The sequence below is a fragment of the Acinonyx jubatus genome, chromosome C2 (assembly GCF_027475565.1).
Source record: "Acinonyx jubatus isolate Ajub_Pintada_27869175 chromosome C2, VMU_Ajub_asm_v1.0, whole genome shotgun sequence".
Lineage (NCBI taxonomy): Eukaryota > Metazoa > Chordata > Mammalia > Carnivora > Felidae > Acinonyx > Acinonyx jubatus.
Genome location: NC_069384.1, coordinates 150,575,082 through 150,593,985, shown reverse-complemented (window position 1 = coordinate 150,593,985; position 18,904 = coordinate 150,575,082). Strand labels below are relative to the sequence as shown.

The 18,904-nt window shown below is 51.6% G+C and overlaps 1 protein-coding gene across 2 annotated transcripts in view; it reads left to right on the top strand.

Moving 5' to 3' along the window:
- Positions 1 to 18,904, top strand: part of ITGA9 (integrin subunit alpha 9) — a 355,609-nt gene that overhangs the window by 309,819 nt on the left and 26,886 nt on the right. For both annotated transcript variants that reach the window (XM_053221698.1, XM_053221699.1), the window contains exon 27: positions 13,064 to 13,183. In XM_053221698.1, the coding sequence (XP_053077673.1) occupies positions 13,064 to 13,183 (120 nt within the window). The remainder of the gene's footprint in view (positions 1 to 13,063; positions 13,184 to 18,904) is intronic.

Below are 18,904 nucleotides of genomic sequence, written 5' to 3'. Positions count from 1 at the left end.
TTTTAGAACAAACACGTTCTTCCTTGCATGAGTCTTCTGAAGGCCTGGCTCTCTGTCAGCTATCTATTTGAGGGGAAATTTCCATGGAGGCTAGCCACCAAATTTAAACCGGGCAAAGTTTCACAAGATTTTAGATTAGATACCAAATTCTGATGGCCTTGGAGTGAACAGGAAGTGTCCTTTCAGCTGGTAAGGAGCAGGGTGTGGGTGAGAAGGGGAAATGATCTGATTTGTAACCACATAATGTATATACTGTGGTAAATTTCCCCAATCGGGAAATCAAGTGATTTTCCTGGGACTCTCTGGATCTTTTCTTTTTATGCTATGGTCTGAGTGCTTTACAAAGCATTTGAGTGAGTAACTAGAAATATGTGATCGATTTTTGAATGTTTATTAATAAATAGATCTGGAGGGTACTTTCGGGGGGGGGAGCGGTGTCTAAGACCAGCCCCATCAAGCTCACCTGTACAGACCCAAACCTGAGAGCTCCAGGTGAGATCTGTCGTGTTATATATTCTGTACTGGTTTCCAAGTGCCAGTAGTATGCTGAATTTCCTATTGTGTTCAACCCAGCCCTTTTTTTTTTAAGTTTATTTTTATTTATTTTTGAGAGAGAGAGCAAGCAGGGGAGGGGCACAGAGCAAGGGAGACGGAATCACAAGCAGGCTCCACCCTTTCAGCACAGAGCCCGATGCCGGGCTCAAACTCACAAACTGTGAGATCATGACCTGAGCCGAAATCAGCTGCTTAACCGACTGAGCCACCCAGGCGCCCCGACCTGGCCCTTCTCACTTTTCAGGGAGATTTGCCAACAGCTGAGGCTAGAAACTCCCCCAGGACAAACCAAGAATCTGGAGGATCAGCTTTACTACTGCGAGCCACCATCCCCAACCCCCTTCTCAAGCTGGATGAGAAGCTTGTATGAATTACATAGCACACCGATTTTCTTGATATTTTCCAGCTGAAGAAAATAGGATACACACATAAATCCACAGGTGAAGAAGTCATTGCCATGTGGAGTGTATACTGGGCTAAGATCTTAGGAGCAAGCGGGGAGGACTGATTCTCTTTTTGGCAGAGTCAGAATGGGTGCGAAGGATATATGGCAGCTCTCAGCATTGCCAGGAAGTCTGGAGAACCAGGCTGAGGGCAGGAGAGGAGTCCAGAAACCTGAGGAGCCAGGACCACGGGCTCAGGCCATGGGAAGAGTGCACGTGGTGCTTCGGACACAGCTGTCCCTGGCTTCTCTCAGCCTCTTGCTCTAGAGTCAGTGGGGAGCCTCTCACTGGCCGAGGTTGGGTCCCTGTCACCGGGAGACCACACCCCAGGGAAAGCAAACCCCTAGCATCTCTGTGACACCATTGCCCTGAGACTTACACAGAGGAGGATTCCCCAGCACTAGAGGGGAGGCAGGGGGTCAATACAGGGCTGCTAAGAAGTGACAGTTGTCCCCTCTCGTGGGCTTCTCTTATCCTGAGGATCAGCATCAGGCCAGCTAACCCCTGGCTCTTCTTGGGGCGCCCATCTGAGCCACGCTTTGTTCAGTCATTTAGACCACTCTGTTGGTAGTAACTTCCCGGGCCATCTGCAGCCTTAATGAGAGAATGTGAAAATCTTTGTCCAAAGATGGTTGAGGAGTGTTTGGGCTTTTTTGCCTTTTTTTCTTTCTTTCTTTCTTTTTTTTAAGAAATAGTATGTTTGAAGGAGTGATACTTCCTTGCGTATTTGACAGGGCAGGCGTTTGGGGCCCGTCACCTTCTGCCATGGTGCATGGGAACCATCTGTCCACACTGGGGCGTTCACCTCCCTCACGCAGCCCACTGCCCTCAGCACCCCTTCAGATGGGTCAGAATTTTAACAAGTGCCTGGAGATTTCCTTGTGTTCCCCCCCCCCCCCCCCCCTTTGAACCACTAAGCCTCTGCCTCTAGTGAACGAAGGACCTCCGACACTTGGGAAGAAGAAATGACTTGCCCGGCATCTCACAGTGACTGAGGCAGGAATACCGTGTCCCAGCCTGAGGCTCCTTCCCCCTCCCTGCCTCAGCCAGCCAGTCCCCCAGGAAGTCACTGAGACTTTGTGGGTGAGAGGGCCTGGACAAAAGCAAAGTCTCCAGCATGGAAAGGAAATCGTTGACTTGTTTTAAAGTATCTCTGTTAAAACCACCCAGGTGGCCTGGGAGCCCAGCCAGCTCCTTCAGGCTGGACCTGGCTGTCCTCACCCCAGAGGGGGCCTTGCCTTCTCATTCTAATCAGACCCCAGAATGAAGCCTCAGCATTGCAGCCACACTTTCGCTTCTAAAGTCACCTGCCCAGCCAAGCACTAACTGAGCAGGGCAGCAAGTGCAGAGTTCATTTTCTCTGAAGCCATTTCCATTCAACTCCCAAGCTCAGCCCTTTCGAGAAGCCAGTCCTCTGTGAATGCAGAGGATTGCGTCTCCCCTCGGGAGTCAGAAAAGCCCGGGTTCCAGCCCTTCTCCCTCCCTGTGACTTTGGGGATCAGGTAGGCTGTGTGAGCCTCAGTTTCCTCATCCATAACACGGGAAAGCTGCTTTCTCCATCCTAGAGATCTCCTCCCTTGTTCTGCAAACTACCATTGCCCCCCAACCAAAGACACAAGCCGGGGCATCTCAACCAGACGGGCGTCACCTAACCTGGTAAACAGAGGCTATTCTCAAAGATGCCACTTATGGTCCTTTTGTTGTGCTGCTTCTTGATGCCAGCTTTACAATTTTTACAGTCACCGAGTAGACTGTGACCTGTACTTTACCATTTACGTGGCCAGTTACACTTAAAATTAGGTTCCACGAGGCAAGAGAGTTTTTCCCCCTCGAACCTCAAGTTACATTGAGATGTAGGTTGCAGAAGAGGGTCATTGGAAGGTCACCACCGGTCCTACTTCTCACCCACCAGCCCCACAAGTGAGAATTAAGTTATAACCATAAGAAATTGAGAAGTATTCCAGCAAAGTTTGCCAAAATATGAGTCCTGTTTCCTAATAGTCACATTTGCTTATTTATTTGATGACTATTTACAGGGGCCTTGCTAAGAGCCAGGTACCGTACTAGGCAGGCACTAGGGATGCGATGGGGAACAAAATAAACGCGGCCCCGGCCCTCCCAGGGCTGATTGAGGGGACAGAGGATGGTAAACAGGGAAGCAAAGAAGGATTTCATTTCAAATTAAGGTTAGTTCTGGGGCGCCTGGGTGGCTCAGTTGGTTCAGCTTCTGACTCTTGATTTCGGCTCAGGTCACGATCTCACTGTTCGTGAGACTGAGGCCGCTCTGAGTCGGGCTCTGTGTTGACAGTGTGGAGCCCGCTTGGGATTCTCTCTCTCCCTTTCTCTCTGCCCCTCCCCTGCTTGTGCACACATGCTCTCTCTCTCTCAAATTAAATAAGCCTAAAAACATTTTTTAAAAAAACAACAACAAATTGAGGTTAGTTCTATGGGAGCAACCTGCTTTCTTTTCTTTCTTTTTTTTTTTAATGTTTATTTATTTATTTATTTATTTATTTTGAGAGAGAGAGAGAGAGAGAGAGAGAGAGAGAGAGAATGAGTGGGGAGGGGCGGAGAGAGAGGGAGAGAGAGAATCCCAAGCAGGCTCAGTGCTGTCAGCAGAGCCCAATGTGGGGCTTGATCTCACGAACTGCAAGATTATGACCTGAGCAAAATCAAGAGTCAGACGCTGAACTGACCGAGCCTCCCAGGGGCCCCCTGGGAGCAACAGGCTTTCTCTTAAAGGAGTCAGGGAGTCTTTCTCCAAGGAAGGTGAGACCTAGAAAATGAGAAGGAATTGGCTTGCCAAGGATGGGGAGAAGCACCCCAGCTCAGGGGGAGAGCTGCTTAAACACCCAAGCGGCCCGCTGTGCTCACAACTCGAAGACCAGTGTGGCAGGAGCCCGCGGAAGGGTGAACGCATCTGTGGGGAAACACACGGGCAGGTCTGCACCGTGAAACACCAGAGGGGGCAGTGGCGAAGGGAGGCCAATGAAAGCTTCTGTTTGAAGAGGGGAATGGCATGATCTAATACACAGTCGACCTTTGAACAACACAGGGGTTAGGGGCACCAACCCCTGTTGCTGTCAGAAATCCATGTAGAACTTTGGACTCTCCCAAAACTTAACTATTAACAGCCTGCTATGGACCAGAAGCCTTACTGATAATGTAAGCTGTCAATTAACATGTAACTTGTATGTTACCCGTATTATATACTATGTCCTCTGTGTTATATACCTATATACGGATATGTAATAATCTGTATTATATATCTGTGTCCTTACTATGTATAAAGTAAGCTAGAGAAAAGAAAATGTTATTAAGAAAATCATAAGGAAAAGAAAATACATTCACAGCACTGCACTGCATTTATTTTTAAAAATCCACATGTAAGTGGACCTCTGCAGTTCAACCTGTGTCGTTCAAGGGTCAGCTGTGTATTCTTTAAAAACCACAGGCTCCGGGGCGTCTGGGTGGCTCCGTCGGTTGAGCGTCCAACTTCGGCTCAGGTCGTGATCTCACAGCTCCTGAGTTCGAGCCCCACATCGAGCTCTGTGCTGACCTCTCAGAGCCCGGAGCCTGCTTCGGATTCTGTGTCTCCCTCTCTCTCTGCCCCTAACGCACTCTCATTCTGTCTCTGTCTCTCTCAAAAATAAATAAACATTAAAAAAAAAAAAACCAATAACAAACCACAGGCTACTGTATGGGTAGTGGACTGGAGGAAGGAAAGGTGGAAATAAGAAGGCTAGTTAGAAGGTTGTGACTATTACCTGGCAAGAGGTGATGGTGGCAGAGGCGATGGAAGCAGACAGGTAGATTTACATCAGTAAAGATGTGGCAATTTATGTGGTCACGTGTAGGGGATGCCCGTCCGAAAGGGTTGGGAGGAATCAAAGGATTCCTTGATGCAAAGCCCCTTGCCTGGTTCGTCCACATGGACATTCAGTTAATAGTGGCTCTCACTGGGGTGCCTGGGGGGCTCAGTCGGTTGAGCGTCCAACCTCAGCTCAGGTCACGATCTCACGGTCTGTGAGTTCGAGCCCCGCGTCGGGCTCTGTGCTGACCGCTCAGAGCCTGGAGCCCGCTTCGGATTCTGTGTCTCCCTCTCTCTCTGCCCCATCCCTGCTTGTGCTCTGTCTCTCTCTGTCTCTCAAAAATGAGTAAACATTTAAAAAAAATTTTTTTTGTTCTTTAATAAAAAAAAATAGTGGCTCTCACTGCATAAAGAGATGGCCAAGGACAGGCTGAACCACATGAAGAATAAGCCTCTTCCTCCCCCAAATCCTCAAGAGTCTTGGTCAGTTTATCCTAAACCGATGATTTCTGGTTATCATCGTGATCACTATCATCGTTGTTATTTTTGTAAACAACAGAACCCACTCCTAGGTTGAAATACACTTCAGTTGCCTCAGGGGTGGGGAGCCTGGCATTTCCCCCTTCTCCGTTTCCCTTGGTGGACGCTGTACCCCACGCCGAACCCCTGGACTCTAGAGAGTTCTGTTACAAAAGGTGGTATTTTAGGACAAGACTGCCGTCCGGTCCATCAACTTCTCTCACTAGACACTAGTTGAACCCCCAGTAAGTATGAACCAGCATCACTCTATACCCTCAAGACTTTCACAGCACGCGCAAGTGGGCACGCAGACATGCTCGCAGCCCGGTGTGGTTATGTACCGCGAATGCCCGGCTCAAGAGGTTAGGGCGGGCTGCGTGGGAAGAAACAGCGACCCCTGAGCAGGCGCCGAAGGAGTCTTCTAAGGGACGGGCGAAGGACAGGCATTCCACAGGAAGTCGTGTGGTGTCCTAAGCTAGATTCTCAAGGAGCAAACGTGAGATGAGCGTGTGTGTGCAGCCAGTTTATTAAGGAAGTGCTCCCTATGAGCCCAGGAAGGGAAACTGAGGCTCCAGGAGGTGAAAAGACCTTCCACCCTGGGGCACCACGGCTTGTCGGTTGAAGAGCCAGGACGGGCTGCTGGGGCTGGCTATTTGCAAGCCCCGAGCCTTCCTTACCCCTGTGCTCCTCTGCCCTGTGCTGGCCCATTGCCTCGCGCCCACACGCACAGTGGGAAGGCCATTCTGAGCAGGTGGTAGGGATCACAGTCCTGGGTGGTAAGCAGCTGGCCCTTTGTTTCAGGAGCGACCCTTGGCTCTGGTGGCCTGAGCAGCACATCACGTGCCGACTCCGGGGTCTGTTGATTCTGGCGCTCTTCCTGGTGAGGCCTGGTCCCTCACCAGATGCATAGCTCCTCGCCCGGATAGCCTGAGGTGGATGAGCTGTCCTCTAAAGAGCAGCCGTGAGGATTATCAGCAGTGGTGGCTATAAAACCTCTCAACGCAGCGTCGAGAACTCAGCCCATTCCCAACAGACGCGGCCCATGATTAACCACAAAGGGATTATGGCACCAGCCCAGCTCTCGCCTCTGCAAATTCTAACAGAGCAGGCCATCTTCGACACCCGGCACCTGGCAGCCACGGGCACGGGTGACGTCTCTGTTTGTCACGGCACAGACGTATGATGCTGATCTCGCCAAACGCGCCGTTTATTTTCTGTTCATTGATGTGGTCTCCAGAAGTCTCCCTGCTCCCCTGAGCGGGTGTGCTTTCTGAGGGCTGTGTTCTGAGAGCAGTTTAAGACGTGGTTCTGCTGAGAACGTTTCCTCCCCCCTCCCCTACGCCCTCGCTGGCTTTTAGATGTAATCAGAAGCAGGTGGAAATGTCATTTCATCCCAGATGTTCTGTCCCCTCCACTTTTTCTTTTACTCGAATTCCTGCTCTGTGAGGTGTGTGTGAGGTCGACTGCAGAGAGCATCTTGCCGTCGTAACTGACCTTCAGCCGACCTGGGTCTGAGGTTGAACCTCCCTTTGGGTAGTGCTGACTGCACCGTCCTCTCAGCACCGGAAACCCTTGTCCCGCAGGGGCCTGGGCCAGGCGCACCCCGTTGTGGTCATGTCCTCAGGCCTCACAGAGACCTGGGCGTTGCCAGCTGTGACACGAGGCCTACTTGTGGTGGTGGGAATTTGAAAGTTTCCAGAAACACAGAAACGAGTCCAGCACTGGGATTCGGGTTTGCCAGCTGCCTCAGACCGGAAGTTGGCTTCCGGAGGTTCCCAGACACCGGCTCGCCAACCTCAGGTGTGTGAAACTCCCCAGCAGCCGGCAGGACACCCAGGATGTGGGCCCGCTCTTGCCCCGGCCTGACGTCCGTCCTCCTCAAAGCCTCTGTGGAGACAAATCCTCAAGCCCCTCCTTCTCTTACGTATTATTAGTTCACGTCCGGCACACGAGCCTCCCGGCTTTCATCCACGGCTATGCCATCAGCCACCCCCTCGCCGAGCAGAACTGCCACCTCGGGTCTCCCGGCCTCCACCACCAGACCCCCCACCGTCCGCAGATCCTTTCCCCTTTTTCCTCACCTCCTTTCGTGCTGGAAGCACAACATCTCCCCTGCAACCCTGCTACCAGGGCTGTTTGTTCCTTGAACCGCCCCCCCCCCCACCGTGCAAAGTTCTCCCTTCTCGTCTACCCTCGTTTTTCAGCTAAGTGCTCCCGGCAAACTGTGAACCATATCCCTCCCCGGGTCCAAACCCTGCGTCAGATTCCCGTGTCTCTTAAGATAAAATGTGTGATTCTTAACCCAGCCTCCAGCCCTTCCCATCTCTCCAGCTTCACCTTGAACGTCTTCCTTTGGCGCCTTGTTCATTCTGCCTGCTCCGACCCCGCTGTCTGCTGGCCCTGTCTCACCCCTGCCAAGCTTACCGCGGCCACAGGGGTTTTGCATATGCTGTTCCTTCTCTTTGGAATGCTGTTCCCTCCCCTCTCTTTGACTCATCGCTCTCAGCTCCAGCAGCTCCTCCAGGAGCTCTTTCTGACTGCCACGCCTATCTCAGAGTCTTTTATAACCATGAACCTCTGCCTTGGGGCACTGGCCAAAATTATAATTTCACATCTATGTGTCTAATTGATCAGTATTCTCTGAAAGCCAGAAGCTTCGTGAGGACAACACTATCTGCTTGATTCATCAAGGACCCCCTACAAGTGCCCGGCACATAGCAGCTGCTACATAGACAAACAGATGGATGGATGGATGGGGTGGACAGGCAGATGAATGGATGGACAGATGGGCATGTGGGTAGGTGGGCAGATGGATGCACGGATGGCCAGAACTCCCCGCCGAGAAATAACATTTGCAAATATATTTTTGAGGTAGAGAAGAGAACACTCAGAGACTCCGGCTTCAAACCCCAGCATCTTCTGTTGTAGACTGAATTATATCCACGCTCCACCTGATGATAGAGCCGAGAGGACATTGCACTCATGAACCACACCATGAATCACAATCCTGGTTTAGGTGGCTGCAGAACGTGCATTTGAAGCCTTGTTCTGTAGGAATTCACAGGGTGCTGGAGCCCGTCAACAGGAAGATGCATCATTGCCTTACAGAGTGATAAGGACTAAGGGGCAGCACTGCTTGGCTAAGGTTTTAATAAGTCCTGTGGAGCCATGGGGGTCCCTTGATCCGGTTCAGGGCCTGCTGCGGCTGGGGTAGGGAGGGACGGCGTAGGAAGGGGGTGCTGAGCGGGCTGGGCTCGGGCTGCCTACCTTCTCTACAACCAGAGAACCTCCGTTTTCTTCCGTTTTGTACATGGAGATGCCACAATAGGGCTTCTCTGCTAACAGAGGCTGAAAATGGCAATGTTTCCAAAAGCTCAAAGAATGACTAATTCTGCCAAAAAGTCAGGTTTCTTGGAACAGCAGATGTAGGAGCAGAGTCTCTCTTTTTCCATTTTTTTTTTCAACTTGGCTTTAAAACACTGAGTTAAAAAGAAGTTTTAAGAGCGAAAAACAGAAAAAAAGGAAAAAAAGCCCCATAATCTCAAAAAAGCACCTGTGTACTTTTAAAACTTCCTACCATGTTTCTGCAAAGCTGACGTCTTCTAGATATTAAATTGCTATCTTGATTTTTTTTTTTGCACTTACTGTTGTAACATTTGTCATTTCCCCATGATATTATCCTATTTTCAAAAGTATTTAAAACTTGGAAATCAGGCAAAAAGATGATTGCATGTCCTTCCGATGGTAGACTGGAACGTTCCCTGGCCCCTTTCTGCTCCAAGTATGGACCCATGGCATTGGCATCACCAAGGAGAGAGAGAGAGAGAGCACATATGCACGTGAGCGGGGGAGGGGCAGAGAGAGACAGAGAGAGAAGGAGAGAGAGAGAATCTCAAGCAGGTTCTACCCTGTCAGCACGGAGCGCAAAGTGGGGCTCCAAGCCATGAACCGTGAGATCATGACCTGAGCCAAAGTCAGAAGCTTAACCAGGTGAGCCACCCAGGCGCCCCTGAATACTTTTAAGATGAGCAATATTGGATTTCGTCAAATGGACAAGAACAGAAAGGCATTGCAAGCGGCCAAAGCAGCCTGCAGGGGCCGGAGAGCACAGTTCTGGCTGGCGAGATGATGCAAACCAAGAAGGATGGGGATGATGGCCCGGCAAGGGGCTGGCAAGGTACGAAGGAGACCAGACTGTAAAGAACTTGGGACCCTGGAATATGTATTCAGCGTAAAGAGAAGTCACCAATAGCGTAAGCAGAGAAGCAACATAAGACCTGCGTTTTAAGAAGACAACTCCTGGGGCACCTGGGTAGCTGACTCTGGCTCAGGTCATGATCTCACAGCTCATGAGTTCAAGCCCCGCATCAGGCTCTGTGCTGACAGCTCAGAGCCTAGAGCCTGCTTCAGATTCTGTGTGTGTGTCTCTCTCTCTGCCCCTCCCCTGCTCACATTCTCTCTCCCTCTCCCTCCCTCCCTCCTTCCCTCCCTCTCTCTCTTTCTCCTAAAATAAATATTTGAAAAAAAAAAAAAAAAGACAACCCCTGATGGCCTCTCCGGGGCCCCTGAAAGGGTGCTATGAGATCAGACCAGGCCTGACCTGGAATAGTGACTGGGGATGGGAACAAGAGAATACAGAGAAAAGATATGTAGAGAGGTCCAGGGGCGTGACCAGGATCACCAGCTCTTTAGTGGTATAGTCGAGGCTTCATGGTCACTGCTTGTTGACTCCCCGCTGTAGTCCGGCTGCTGTGCCTTCCTTTGGGGTTTTATCTGAGATGTGACTTCTTAAAGCTGCAGGACGCTCTGATTTTCTCCCCCACGTGAGCTCATTAGGGTCTTGACGCACGGGAACCTGCTCTGCCAAAGCACGAGACATGCATCCAAGAAGACGGACAGCATCACTAAAAATAAGAAAGGATTAAACACACATTCCGGCGAAGTGACAGGGCATTCTTGTGGAATTTGCTAGACTAAACTGCTGTGGATACTCTTAGCTGTGTCTGTATCCACAAAACCAGATCTCCAGCATGGCTTTGCCAGGACGCAGATTTCTGATGCGGAGGGCAGGCAGCGTCCCTGAGAAGCCATCGGGGTGATCCAAGGGGCTCGACCACAGCTGACCCACACTGAGCTCACAGCCTGTCTCAGCAACTCTCTGTCGACGAGAAGGTTCGGCAGACTTACGTTACATGACCCTGCGCTGGGAATTTTCACAACGCTATCTGATTTTCCCTCTCAGACCCCCATTTCACAGAGGAAGAAACGGAGGGCGGTATCTTGGCTAAGACCGTACCTGTTGGCCATAGTGCCTCAAGGCTCATCTGTACAAGACGCCATGAGAGATTCTGAATGTGGGGGGTGACTCAATCCACAGCCTTTCAGGGGCAAGAACCCAAGGGCGTGAATCTTTCTTTAAAGACCTGAATCTCTAGTCTGAACGGATGGGCGTGTGATGGCAGACTTCAGAGTTGACGCTGTGCCATTCCAGATGTGCTGAAGACAGAAGCAGGTGCCGCTAATCCAGGCCCTTAGAAGTCGGGGTCACAGTTATCCGTGATGGGGAGGCGGTTAGCCAGAAAGGCGTGCAAAGGGGACTTCCGGGGGTTCTGGTCCCATTCTGTTTCTTATTCTGGGTACTGGTTGCACCTGTGCATTTAGCATGCGTGGGATAAGAATTCAGTGAGCTGTGCACTTGGGCTGTGTTTACTTTTCTCTGTGTATATTAGACATCAGTAAATAGTTTTTCAAAATGGAAAAGTAGCCAACCATGCCCAACCTCAAAAATACCTCCCTGTGATGGAGAAATCACCTTCTGTGTGTCAGAGCTGGGTTCTGCCCGGTGCCATGCTTGGGGCTCTGTGTGTCTTAGCCCCTTGAATTCTCTGCAGAGGTGCTGTTTTACGCCTGTGTTGCAGATGAGAGAAAGGGGGCTCATAGAGGTTAAGTACCTGACCCAAGGTCACGTAGCCAGTGAGCACAATACAGCAAGGAGGCCTCCTTTCCGTTCCCAGAAAGACTATGTGTGTAGGCAGTTTTCTTTTGTTTGCCCCCATGTAGGAAGGGGTGGGCTCTGCTCTGCCTGATTTTCTTTGAGATGAGGCTCTGGATTCGGCGTCTAGGGGTGCAGCTATGGCAGCTTGTCTGCCTCATGACTGGCCATCCAGCCCCTCCCCCCAGCACACACCCCTCCCCTCCTACTCGGGCCGTGGGAATGGACGCAGTGAGATCGAGATGCACACCTTTGCTTTTCTTATCACCAGGGCACTGTCAACAAATGACCTATTTAACCAACAGGTAGTCTTTAAGAAGAGCCACCGGCATCGAGGCACTCACTGGTGCAGTGTTGACAAGCTCAGATTTGCGGGGTTGGGGTTGGCTGGACCTGAGTTCAAATCCTGACTCTGTACTTCAGCTACTTGGCCCAGAGAAAAGACTTGTCCTCTCTGGGCCTCCATGGTCCCCCTCTGTAAAATGGGCGTTGAATCCCTCATCGGGTAGTTGTATAACGTGGACAGGAGATTACAAGACACAGAGGAGCATTTGGGAAGAGTTAGCTGGGAGCCAGGCCCTAAAAGGGGCCATAAGCAGTGCTGGTCACTGTAAGGTACTGTGCCCCATCACCCCATGCAGCTTGAGTGGGGAATCCCTGGGCTCCCATGATTAGTGAAGCTTCCAGGCAAGGTGGAAGCCACAGCCGGCCTCCAGCATCTAGCTAGGTTCAGACAGGCTCTCCCCAAGGAGGGGATGGCCCAGCGTGGACAAAGACCCGGGGATGGGCCAGCTGGGCAGCCAAGGGAAACAATGACTGCCCAGAGCCGGGACTTTTGTCTCTTTTGCAGCAAGCTTGAGTGGGCAGTGATCGTTAGGGCAAAGTTACTATGCGGCAAGGACACAATGGATGCTTGGAATTCTACAAAACCAAACCCCACCGTGCCCAGTGGGGCTGGAGCAGAGCCAAAGGGTCCAATTAGTGTTGAGCCAATACATGTTAAGCAGTCCGTTCTCCGGCAGGCGGGTGGGGGGCCCTGACTTGTCTCCCAATTTCTGCAGTGTAAATGCCCACACGTCGATGCAGCCAGGAAGAGGAGCACACAGCTGGCTCTTGCCGGCCGATGGCCAGTTCCAGCATACCACTGACTTCCCATAAAACTTGGGGAAACTTGCCTCACGGAGGCACGGGCTGGGATTGTACATGGTTCCCACCGAAAACCAGAGCCCGGAGCTTCAGGAGTGAGGGTCTCCAGTGTGCTAGGCATTGCCATGAGACCGGAGACGGATGGTGTCCCGGCCCTTGGGGAGTGACAGTCTGTCAGGAAAGTGGCATCCGTCAAATGCTTGCACTGAGCGACACGTTGAGCTGAACACTTGGAAAGAAGCCGGCACGCCCACGTCCTCCATCGCAAAACCGTAATGCACGGGAGGCTGCTGTTGCCCGAATGCAGAAGAGTGCGTCTTCTGAGACTTTCACCACACGTAGGTTCACTTCATGATATTGAAGTCAGGCTTGCTGTTGTTACAACCCTCTCAAGACCTGGGGCGTGGATTTTTCACCCCCTGATGGTGAAAAATCCATCGGTCTACAACCAGGAGAGAACTGAACAGAGTCCAGTCTTCAGTAACAACAGACTGGACTCCTCTGTAGTTCGCTCCGAACGTCAAGCCCAGGCCGGGCTCTGTCACGCTATGGGCACTTCCATTTGAAAATCATTCCCCCTTCTGCTCTGCCTCCTAGGTGGTCTTCGAAGCCTTGCACAATCTGGAGCCCCGTGGCTATGTCGTGGGCTGGATCATTGCCATAAGTCTGCTGGTGGGAATACTCATCTTCCTGCTGCTGGCTGTTCTGCTCTGGAAGGTGAGTCTGGCGATTGCAGGGCCCTGTGGAGCCCCCACCCATGGATGCCCAGCCCTCCTGCCTCGCGAGGATCCTCTTGAAAGGAGCTTCCTTTTAGAACTTCCTTCACGGTGCAGGTACAGTGAAGCAAGGTCAGCGTCCCCCTCAGGTTCGAATGGACTCTTGGCTCCACTTGAGGCCATTACAGCCGAGGCCTGGACCTTTAGAGCGAGAGCAGACGTCTCAGCCCCGCCCTGTTCTTACCTTGTCACTGGTCCCAACAGAAAGGTGGGAGCCCAACTCCACGACAGAAGCCTGGGAGGAACAGCAGGGCCTGGGGTGGTTCACCGTTTGCTCGGAGAAAACACAAGCAAAGCAAAAGCCGAGCGACTCTTTGTTTTCTTCCCATGTGGAACAGGAAAAGGACTTTTGCCCCGAGGACTCGGGCAACTAAGATGAGATATAGTCCAGAGTTCCGCCTGGGGAGCTGCGTGGTCCATTCTCCCAACCCCGGGTGGTTCACTTGTAGGTGAGCCCAGGGATACACTTGCCCTGCTTCCTTCACCGGGGAACACCGGCCCCTCCTTCTTGCCTCTTGTCACTTTCTCAAGGGGAAAGGGGTGTCCACACCCCAAGTCTGAGCTGGTTTCTTTGCCTCAAACTCTCAGAGGTCTGGAGTCCCTTCCCTTCAGAGCCTCTGTGCTCGTCAGTAGCAACCTCAGAGTCATTATCTAGCGAAGGTGTGCCCCTCCTTCTGAGCGCTCATGTCCCAGGTAAGTGGATCCCCGGTTGGTCCTTACGTCTCCAGGTCCTAGAATAGCACCAGGGGGCAGAGCTGGGACTTGTTGCCACCAAAGCCCTGCTTTGCTAGTGTTCCGGGTTTCAGATGCAGGTGGGAAGCAGCCTCTTATATCATTATGGACGGATGCTTTAAATTCAAATCATTACTTTCTTGGGGGTCACAAAATAATTTGTATTCATTGATCAGACATTGTAACCTGTCAATAAGAAAAAAAAAAGATATATGGGGCGCCTGGGTGGCTCAGTCGGTTGAGTGTCTGACTTTGGCTCAGGTCATGATCTCCCGGCTTGTGGGTTCGAGCTCCGCATTGGCTCTGTGCTGGCAGCTTAGAGCCTGGAGCCTGCTTCGGATTCTGTCTCCCTCTCTCTCTGCTCCTCCCCCACTCGTGCTCTGTCTCTCTCTCTCTCTCTCTGGCAGGAATAAATAAACATTAAAAAAAAAAAGGTATAGGGGCGTCTGGGTGGCTCCATCGGTTAAGTGTCCAACTCCTGATTTCAGCTCAGGTCGTGATCTCACAGTTCGTGGGTTCGAGCCCCACATCAGGTTCCATGCTGGCAGCGTGGAGCCTGCTTGGGATTCTCTCTCTCTGCCTCTCTCTTTGCCCCTCCTCTGCTTGCTCTGTCTCTGTCTCTGTCTCTGTCTCTCTAAATAAACTAACAAATAAATAAATAAAGACTTAAAAAAATGTTAAGTCTCTAAAAGAAAAAAAGTACAAAAACACTCAGGAGTCCGCATCTCAGAATAACCACGATGAACAGTATTGTCTCTTCTTGACCTTCTTCTCTGTAGAGATGTAGACCAAGCATTCTCATAGCACCTATTTATTTTTGAGAAGGATGTTGAACTTCCCAGTAATACACACAACATGTTTAGAGGTACAATGCCTCTAACGTTAAAGCAGTGGGTCTAATTATTCATCTGACATAAAAGCATAGTACACATCCTTGTATCCAAGAAGTCGAGACACAGGAAACACCGTGTTTTCACTACACATTCTTCAGACTGACAATTGGGCTGATTGCTGTAAGTGGAGGGCTACGTCACCTGAAAAAGTTCTGGAGGTTTAAAGAAAACTACATGGAACACATTCCTTGAAGAGAAGTTTCTCTTATGTTCCCGTGCTTCTCAGACATTCCGTGTACTCTTTTCAGCCTCCCCTGCCCCACCCCGAACACAATACTGCAAACATCTTTCCATGTTGTTAAAAACCCACCTCCAGGCGGCCCCATGTCTGCACGCACCCATCCTGTCCCCCCATGCTGGGAGCCAGGTGGCTCCTGGATTCACACCCCCTTTAAACGGTGCCACAGTGAATATCCTTAGAGCCAAATATTTGCACAAATCCTTCATTATGTACTTAAGATGAAACCCTAGAAATGGAATTACTGAGTCAGAGGAAATGCATATTTTAAGCCTTTTATTACATCCTGCAAATCACCTCTAGAAAGGTTATACCCATTCCCCCTCCCACAAGCACTATATCAAAAGTGTCCATTTCCCTATATATTTGCCAGGAGTGGATATTACCTGTTCAAAAAGAAACAAAAAATAATCTGCCAACTTGTCGTTTGTTTAATCTGCGTGGCCAGATAGGTTCTCAACGCCCCCTTGTGTCCTCCGACTCCTTCCGGCCGGGACAGCCTCAGGTCTGCAGGCAGAGAACAAAGCCAGCTCGGTGTTTGATCTGAAAAGATAGTAAGAGCTTTGGTTGGGGTGTGTGTGTGTGTGTGTGTGTGTGTGTGTGTGTGTGTACTCCTTCCTTCTGCCTTTGGGCTCCTCAGATGGCAGGAAGTCCTCCAAGGCTGGGTACGTGAGACCAGACAGGGACAGAGAGTGGGAAGTGTGGTGGCCATGCCCCATACCTGCTCATGAGGGAATGCCCTCCTTCTGGCCACCCCCCTTGGCCCTGCCATTCAGGGCTGTGTCCCAACTCTGTGTACACACTCGTGCCTTCTTCCACCTGCCATCTGCCTAGCTTTGCTTCTGCTGTGTTTATGTAAAGAATGAGGCAGCAGGAGATAGCTGCCGTGGGCAGTCAGGACCCTGATGTCACCCAGCTGCTGTGTGATCCAAAGGGCCAGGACCTGAGGAGGCGGACCCCACCCTCTACCACGGACCGGGCGAGGGGGCAGAGTGGTGGCAGTCAAGCAGTGGCGTTACCCCAGACGAGGTCTTGCCATCACTAACGAGGGGGAAGCACAGGGTCTAACAACACCTTTAAGGAAGCAGTTAGATGACACCGAAGCGGAAAGCCACTTTGCTCATCCTCCAAGAGCAATATTTCATTTCAGCTCAATTTATTGAACGTTTGCTTTGAACCAAACGCTGGGTAGGCACCTGGATACGACGATAACTGGGACTCCTCCCTGCCCCTGAATGCTTCGCCATCTAGCGCACAGACCTATAAATGGAATAGGGGGTGATAAGCGTGTGCAAACTTCTCTGGAAACTGAGAAGAAGGTACCGTTGAAACCTGGCTCTCACGTTTGTCAGCTGTGTGGCTGGGGACGGTCACCCTCTGTGACCCCCCATTCCCTCAGTAAAACGGAGACCGCAACCTCTAACTTGAGGTATAGGGAGGATGCAGGCAAAATGCTTAGCACCGAGCTGAACGCACGGAAGCACCCGAGAGAAGTCAGAGGACATTTCGCAAAGGAGGTGTCATCCAAGCCTGACCTTGGATGTGGTTTGAGTTCTCCAGGCAGGGAAGGGCGGGTGGATATTCCCTAAGAAGGAAGAGGAGGTGAGAGTGGGAGCCGCGTGCGAGGTATGTCACGGGCAAGCAGTGGCCCGCAGTAAGATGGCCGACCCCGACTCTCTGAAAGCGCCCACCACCCAGGGGAAAGGGGAAAGGGGGGAGGGGTGGGTCTGTGGACAGAGCAGTGGCATGGCCAGAGCTGTCTCGGGAGAGAGATCTGGGGACAGTACGGGGGCTAGGGCAGTGGCCACGGATGGAGGAGAGGAGAGGAGAGCCAATTAGAGCGGGATTTGGTGGCCGGTTGGACTGGGGAGGTCAGGAAGGAAGACAGTCCCTCACTGTTTTCACTAGACAGTGGACGGTTTCCCTTGGTGAGAGTAAGGAAGGTGCGATTTGAATTCATTCCGGAAGAGAGGCAGCTCGGGGTGAGGCATTCTGAGTGTGCGGGGCCTACAGGAGACTAGACTGGGTGTGAATCACTCCCAGGCCCCCTCACCCAGCAGGCGGAAGGTCTACAGAAGGACATTGCTGTCACCTCACCGGCCCGGCCCCGCTTTCCCTTCCGTTTCCTACCTCAGGCATCACCAAGGCCCTTCTTGTCAGTTGCCAAAAAAAAAAAAAAAAAAGCCCAGAAATCCATTCACAGCCACTTCAGCAAGAATTGTAAGGATGCAAGAGTACACATAGGCCCCAAAGGAGATGTGTGCATCCAGACCCAGAAAGTGTCCAGAAACCAAGCCAGATAACCCCCTCTCTCCCTCCCTTTGTCCCCCGCAGCCCCTCACCGCTGCCCCTCTACACTCCTGCATCCTGTTCTCCCCGAGCTGACCTGCCTCTCCACACTTCTCTGCACACGGGAAAAAACGGGTGCCCCCCGCTGCTCCTGAGGGGTACATCTCAGTGACTTCTAGCCCCAGACACAGACTGATCGGCCACCTCTGACGCCCAGCTCTGCAAGTCCAGGGGAGAGAATGTCCACCTCTGTGGCTGGAGGCAGGGAGCTGGCAGGGAGGGAATTTGGCTCAGCTTGGGTCCCATGTGCCCCACTGATCCCAACAGCTAAGACTCGGGAAGGAGAAAGATTCAAGACGGCACTTTGGGAGGCGGGGTGGGGGTTGGGGTGACTCTCATAAAAGAAGGAAGTTAGACAGGCATTCGCCCCTTTAGGGTTTCATGGTCTCCTGAGGTGCCGTTGCTCAAGCTGTGGGCTTTTATATCGTACCTTTTAGCCGCTGCTGTGTAACACACTGCCCCCAAATTGAGGCGCATTGTATCTTATAAATGTGTGGGGCGGGAATCCAGGAAGGGTTTGCCTGGGTGATTCTTCTGCTCCCTGTGACATTGAGTGGGGTCACTCAGTGGCATTTCCCTGGCGGCCAGGCTGGTCTGAGGAGTCTAAGACAGCTTAGTCACATTCCTGGCACCTTGGTGAGGATGGCTGGGGGGGCCGGACTCGGCTGAGCCCCTCTTTCTCTCCATGTAGACTTAGAGCCTCCCCAGGGTGGGGTCTGACTTCTTACGTGGTGGCTGAGGCCCCAAGAGAGCGTGGTGGAAGCTGCTCGTTCTCTTAAAGGCTGGCCCAGAACTGGCGTAGTATCATTCCACCATACTCGGTTGGCCAAAGCAGTCACCTGGCAGCCCAGATTCAAGGGAGGGGAAATAGACGCCACATCTTCATGGGAGGGGGGGCCGCCTTTCATCTGCACGTTCATGATGTTCAGAACTAGGGGCAAACGTTCAATGGTTTCTTCAAAAGTCACGATTGTTTTCAAGTAGATGAGACCTCGCCTCTCTTCCATGGTGTCAGGGGGAAAATCATGATTGAGCTCCTTTGGGGAAAAGGGAGTAAAAGTAAATCTTGGTGCAACATTCATGAATGCACTCGGCATTCAGAGTGGGTAATCTCTTCAGGCAAAGCTACAATGCAGGAAGGAGGTTGACAGAGGAAGTTTAAGAAAAATATCGTTTTTCTTTTTTCCTTTTAGAGAGAACACGTGCGTGTGCATGTGCATGAGTGGGGGAGGGGCAGAGGGAGACAGAGAATCTTCTTTTTTTAATATAATTTATTGTCAGATTGGCTCCCATACAATGCCCAGTGCTCATCCCAACAAGTGCCCTCCTCAATGCCCATCATGCACTTTCCCCTCCCCCCCACCCCCCATCAACCCTCAGTTTGTTCTCAGTATTTAAGTCTCTTATGGTTTGCCTCCTTCCCTCTCTGTAACTTCCCCCGCCTTCCCCT